Source organism: Scomber japonicus, chromosome 18, assembly GCF_027409825.1.
Source record: "Scomber japonicus isolate fScoJap1 chromosome 18, fScoJap1.pri, whole genome shotgun sequence".
NCBI classification, from domain to species: domain Eukaryota; kingdom Metazoa; phylum Chordata; class Actinopteri; order Scombriformes; family Scombridae; genus Scomber; species Scomber japonicus.
Window position 1 is genome coordinate 16,496,639 of NC_070595.1, and position 6,986 is coordinate 16,503,624.

Below are 6,986 nucleotides of genomic sequence, written 5' to 3' on the forward strand. Positions count from 1 at the left end.
TATTATTATAGTTTTCATAACAGGTTTTTACAGTAAAATCATAATCTTGAGGGGGAAAACTGCAAACACCATTTCCTCTGAATAATCAAAATGTTATTTCCTGTCATTAAAAGAATTATGTTTAGCTGTTAAGTTTTGCAGTCATTTAAGTCAGACAATATGAGTCAGCCAGACTATTGCTTTTGATGTCTGCCACAACTTGCACGTAGCCGGCAGCACAGATGGAGATTGAGTAGTGACAAGAACTAATTTCCTCCATCTCACAGAAAAAGAAGGAGCAGAGCCAAAGGGATGCAAATTTGAGATTACATGCTATATGTGAGCAGCAGCAGCAGCAAAGATAGCGTGATACTTGCATGAAAGTATAGCATAGGCAGGGTGTGATGGACATGAAGTGCTGAGTGTGTGGACCATGTCACATGCAATATTGTCTTCCACCTGATAACAATATACTCATCCTGCTGCAGCTACTTACAGTGGTCTGGACACCCCTGAACACCAACATTGCAGAAATACTTTTATCACATGTGCAAGTTAATGTAATAAATCCTATCTTATCTTTTCATATGCCTAACAATCAAAGTGATCGGCACATTAGATCACTCACTTGTGAATAACTTAAAAACAAGACGACAGAAAATATTTGAGGCTCATTTGTTATTGTGATGGGATAAACACAGGATAGATGTGCACTGTCAGTTTACAGCATTACTCACAACATCACAACATGCTACTGTATGCTTCTGCTGAGCTATATCAGAACCATTAGTATTCATGCTGCTTCTCTGACTATGCAGCATTATAGTCTGCACTAACAGCAGCAGCAGCTTTATCAGTGCTCTGCTCATTTTGATGCTCGGTCTCCTTGACCACGGAGCTCTGTGAGGACCACTACACTTACAACCATACAAGCTCAAACAGAGCACCCTGACCTTGACCTTAAAACTTGTATGTTCTTCCCTAAAAAATAGGCTTAGATGATCAGCGGTTGATTTATGAAAATTACTAACATTTGAGGAAAATAACACTTTGATCGAATCAGATGACTCTCACATGGTAGCACACTGACATGGACAAACACACATGGACACAGATAACCATACACACACACGCACACACCACTCTAGCAAGGATGGAGACTCTCCTCCAGGCATGATGAGAAGGGTGAACTTCAGCCCTACTATATCTGATGTCTCCTCACAATCACTTCTCTTGTTGGAGACATCTTCCCGAGACCTAAGGCTCCACCTCATACACCTTTATGATCTATTTCTAACAGAAGTATAAGAGTGGAGCCCATTGTTTCAACTAACAAATCTTATGATCCACTCATGAGCAAACTACAGCTTGATCAAAGCAGAGCCAGAAGCTTAGAAAGATCACCCATTTAGGCTAAACTCTGGGACACGGCATTTTGTAGACAATGTATCATCATATGATATTTTCTAACAGGTTAGTGAAACCTGACAATATTAACAAACTTGCTTATTCCTAAATCTACAGTGCCTGCCTCTAGAAAGGCTTTTCAAAAAAAGTGCATTTCAGCAGTGAGGGGATCAACTTTTACGTAAAAAGACTTGCAACTGAGCCAACACATTAGCTTCAAAGAGACAGACACGCACTTACACACATTATTATGGGTTATACTCTACAGAGCTTTCCTCTGTTTTCACCTGTTTCCTAGTGCTGATCCTTCTTGTTTCTCTTCTCACAAATGCCTCTCTCTCCTCTCTGTAGCTGTTAATGAATGTGTCACATCTTTTGTCTCCCTGCTCTCAGACAGACAGACAGGCAGACAGGCAGATAGAAACAGTCTGTTCCCTGAGCCTGCAAACAGGACACTGGCCTTTTATGGGTGCTCCCCTCAAATTCCCTAATGGATTTGACTATTATAGGATGAAAATGGAAAGCTCTCTCATAACAATTTAGTACAATCAGTTTTTTTTAACAACACACAAGCTAGCTGGGTATGTTATTTGTCTATACTCATATGTGATGGTGTAACAATATGAGTGGAGCTAAAGCAAAGTAACAAACAAATAAAACCATTTTTGTGTAGACACAAATATACAGTATACAGTACACATAAAATACCAGCAAACTGAATGAGATGTGTATATTTACACACACAAGGATCCACCACATTAAAGCAGCACTCCACTTTGCAACTGAGCCTGTAAGTACCACTTTAAAATCGTATCATTTAAAGACCCTTTCATTCACATAGGCTGGATTATGATACATGGTTAGAGGGGTTTAACATCAGAGAAGTCAGAAAAGAAACACTACTTGAAACACTACTTGTTAACTGACACACACTGCAATGAGCATTCACATCACAGATCATATCCAGGTTAAAATAGACTACAATTAGCAACTTCAGAAGAATTTAGACAACACAGATTCCCACATTAGAAACAGAGAAACTGAGACTGAGAGACCCAAGTCATACAAACACAGTACTTGTATCGTTTAGTTATCACCAACCTTCTCCAGCTTTTCAAAATGCTCCCGCAGGAACTTCATAGGACGCTCAGGCTTAGCGATGCAGAGGTTCACAATGCACTCTTTGAGGATCTGCTGGATGTTGTGCTTCTGCACAAAAATTTCACAGCCCTTCAAACTCTCGTCTTCTTCCAGAGTGGAGGAGGAGGTGGCCATCTTATCTTTTATCTCTGTGGCAGTGGGAGAAAACAGGGTGGACCATGAGAGGCGGGGAGGGAAAGCAGAATAGAGAATAGAGAGGGGGGGGGGCAGTATGGGGCAGCAGGGGACAACAGAAAATAGAAAAGCAGGGGCAAAATGGGGAGCTCATACAGTATGATAAGAGGGGAGTAGCAGACAGAATGGATCGTGGGAAGGAGGTGACTGAGCATTTCACACTGTGTTGCTTATGTTACCTGTGAAGGATGTCATGACATAACCTGTTGTCAGTTGGCAACCATGAGCAAGACATGATGTTACATTATTTGTAGCCATTGAATTGGTGCTTTAGCTGTAGAGCTAGTCACTATGACAATATACCGTCTATGGTAGGACAATATACATTTCAAAACATAATTTGCTGTATTTAGGGCTGCAAGTAACAATTATTTTTACTATCAATTAACCTGTAGATCATTTTCTCGATTAATCAATTTAAAGCCCATCTTCAAATGTCTGTGTTTGTCCAAACCAACAGCCAACAACCAAAAATATTCAATTTACTATCATTTTAGAGGCTGGAATCAGAGAATTTGGATATGCTCTTCTTAAAAAATTACTCAAACGATTAATTGATTATCAAATAGTTGATATGTGATTAATGTAATAGTTGCAAAGTAGGGTTTCTGGCACAACACTTGTGGACAACTTTATTTTCATTGACCCTAATGACCCTGATAAAGAGCACAAGTAGAAATGTGTTGGTCTTACGATAAAATTGTAAAACTTAAGTCTAAAGTTGTTTTACTTCAGGTGTTGCTGGAGTTTTGACCTCTTTAGATTAATTTGATAGTTGAAATAGTTTTTTATTAATTGATTAACCGACTAATTGTTGCAGCTCTGATGCTGTTTATACCTGGTAGCTATCCATTTCATTTAAAGTATTATATTGCAATCATAATTTAAATGTATAGATGTCAGGATGGAGAATTGTTTATCCCCATCGCCCACTCTTTCTCGCTATATTAGTAGGAAAATTATCTCTGTATCTTTGATTGTGGGCAGGTGACAGAAGAAGCCCAAAAAAGACTGTTAAAGATGACAACCAAAAATGACATGAACAGTATTTCAGTATATGGACAAGATCTAAGGTCACAATATTTTTGACCAAATACCTCCATATCAATATTATGACAATGCTATAGGGATGACGATTGATGCTTTCACAAAATATTTACACAATGAGATCTCTGATAAATAATCATAAATAATGTAGTTATAATAACTAAGTGGGTAAAGACAAACAACAGAACAGCTACAACAGTCTGGTAAGTTCAGAAAATGACATAATTTTACTGTAATGCAGCCTTTAAAACCAGGAGAAGACCACACTTATGATATTATGATATCCAATATCTAAGACGATAGGCTATCTAGTCTCTTATCACAATATCTATATAATATTGATATATTGCACAGCCCTAATTTCACACTTAGGGTGCACACCTTATGTTTAATTAATGTATAACTGATGCATGGTCATTAGTGTGTTTCTTTATGGGTGACTAAATGGACCTTTTAAAAACTGGTGCTTGAATGGATATTATGTTATTAGTGAAGCAAACACTTAGGCAGGTGGTGGCAAAGTAAATCATGTAACAGTGTATGACAATTGACAACATGATAATGTCAAGCTATAGTTGTATCAAACAACAGCAGTGTGCCTCATGACAAGACAGGATGCAAACTGTTAACTAGCCTATAGGACTTCCTCAAAGGGGAAATCACGTCTATGGTAAGGTAAATGCAGCATAATAAATCACAATCAGTCATGACTTCAGGGACAGGACATCTACCGAGTGCAGTTTCTTCACAGCAAATGACAAAATCAGCGTCCACACAGAGCAATTGTGCTGGGTATATATACTGTGGAGCTAGTGATGAAAGTCAGCACCTGTTCCAGCTGCATTCAGTAGACAGCTAATCCAGCTAGCCTTGCTAACCTTACAATGACAACCAAACCACAACGAAGCGGAATTACTGCGACTACCCACGACGTGAACGCTGTTAGGGGAGAGGAGAGGTGGTGTTGTTGGTGGTGGTGGTGGCGGTGGAGGGGGGGCCTGGTCTAACCTGTGTCCATTTATGCACGGTGTGTAATCGGTGCTCTGGCGGGTGTCCCTACCGTTATTTTTGGAGGATGCTCAGTGAGAAAACACCTCGCTGCTGGTGGGAGATTGGTGAGGTTTGCTGGCTGGGATGCTGCTGCTGCTGCTGCTCTGCCTCTCTGCTACCTCTGCTCGCTCTGCGTCAGTCCTGATGACGTCAATCTGTCATCTTCCCGCAAAGGCTCTCTCTCTCTCTCTCTCTCTCTCTCTCTCTCTCTCTCTCTCTTTCTCTCTCTCTCTCTCTCTATCGAGGCCAAGCAGCCTGTTTGCAGGTGAAAAATATTTAAAGGAAACATCCACCTGAAATAACTTGCAGACCAGAGGTGCAGGTTTTATATGTGAATTTGAAGACAGACTTTAAAGAAACCCTGGAGCAGACATATTTGCAAGGCTGTGTTATTTCCAGTGTTTGTTTGTTTGTTTTGTTTGGGGGAGGGGTGTTTGTTTTTTTGTTTTTGATACAACCTAACTGCATTGTTGTGGCCTGCTAACCAATAATCACTTCCTCAAACAGTCAAAAATGAAATTTAAAAAGTCAATCATGAGACGCAATTTTCAGACGGATTGGTCAGGTGGAAAGCTAGAATTCAATGAATATTTTGTTTTAGACATATTAGTTTTCTGACAGCAATCATCATTATCAACATCAAGAGAAAATGTCAAGCTGTCTAGTTTTGCTGTTGAGCCCAACAATAAAAAAAGCACACACATTTTTTTTCTCTCCTATCATTGAGAGCCCCTCAAGCGCCCCTGACACAGGGCCATAGGATTACTGGGGCATGAGTTCCCAGAACGAACCTCCCTCTCCCCTCTCAGAAAAGGACCAGACTGACCAGATGGTTTAGATATACAGTATTATACATCTATTTTATATTATTGTTATTAGCCTTAATTACCTTTGATTAAATCATTCAACAGGTAAATGTCCTAATTCTATTTCCTAGTGTGACAGTTATGCTGTTTTTAAGCATTTCTCTTCACTGTCAGGAAAACAGTTTGGTTTGTGAAGCCTATATTGATGTTGTTCTCCATTTTGTTCACATAAAAATAGTGAAATTTGTACATTGATTGAATTGAATGAGCCAGCATACTTATTATGTGTATTGTTTTGTTGGCTGTAAATCCCCCTCAGGTCAACACCCCCTAAAAATATTGAGGACATGATCACAGTGTACTCATCAGTAGGTAAGCCCTAATATCATATATTGGGACATTGACCTATTTGGGACATTTCTGATTTTCCTAAATCCCATTTCATCATGGGTGCTTTTTATGAGATTAATTTGATGTCAGTCGACCAATTGCAACAAGTGACATTGTATAAATTAAAGTCTTGATACTTGATGTTGACTGTTCATTGTTTGTAGATAAGACTTAAGGTGATATGTGCAATATCACTGAAATAGCACAATGTACATTTTGTATGAAAGCATATTTGACTTATAGGTGTGTGACAAGACATGCATTTTGCTTTCATCATGCGTAGCCAGAAATGGGGCAAAATAAGCAGCATGCCACTACTGATACCCTGTTAGCTGTGTATTAATGTATCCAAGTAACACAGTGACATCTGGGAATCTTGATTATTATTTACAATTAACTATTTTGCCATTTATCACATTGTTTGTGTAACTAATCTCAAACAAAATATGCAATAATAAAATAATTACAAACAAATACAGTATGCAGCCATAACCTTAAGCTTGGTTGTTTGGAGGATGGTTAGATCCCACTAAAGCAGGGGTCAGCAATTAGCTTCAACCATGAGCCTGTTCTTATTGTTGTTCAACTGGGGGTGGGCAACGTTTCACAGATGTGGTGAAAACAGGTCTTTTCCAATACATATAGCCTGTATTTTCTATTAATTAATTAAAAAATATGAATCTTATGAACCTTTAAGCTCTTTCTTTTATGGATGTATCCAATAGAATTTTTTGCATGACAGCAATCTACATTATTACAAATTTGGGAAAATGACATACGTATATGGAAATGTTTCCTCTGTGTTGCACTATTACCAGAATACATATATACTAGTAGATTTGCCATACTCATAGTCGATTCTTTTTGGGAAATCAACATAATAGCTTAATCTTAAAATAGTGATTATTTAAAAAACAATCAAATTCTTGTCATTTTAATCATATTATTTAGATAGATAGAGTATTTGGCCAT

The 6,986-nt window shown here is 38.5% G+C and overlaps 1 protein-coding gene across 1 annotated transcript in view; it reads right to left on the reverse strand.

Annotated features, from left to right (window-relative positions):
* Nucleotides 1-4,941, reverse strand: part of prkar1b (protein kinase, cAMP-dependent, regulatory, type I, beta) — a 63,979-nt gene extending 59,038 nt beyond the window's left edge. Inside the window, exons 1-2 of the mRNA XM_053337891.1 lie at nucleotides 4,829-4,941; nucleotides 2,488-2,675 (exon numbers count right to left, since the gene is read on the reverse strand). Coding sequence (XP_053193866.1) covers nucleotides 2,488-2,661 — 174 coding nt within the window. The 5' untranslated portion in view covers nucleotides 2,662-2,675; nucleotides 4,829-4,941. The remainder of the gene's footprint in view (nucleotides 1-2,487; nucleotides 2,676-4,828) is intronic.
* Nucleotides 4,942-6,986: the final 2,045 nt, after the last annotated feature.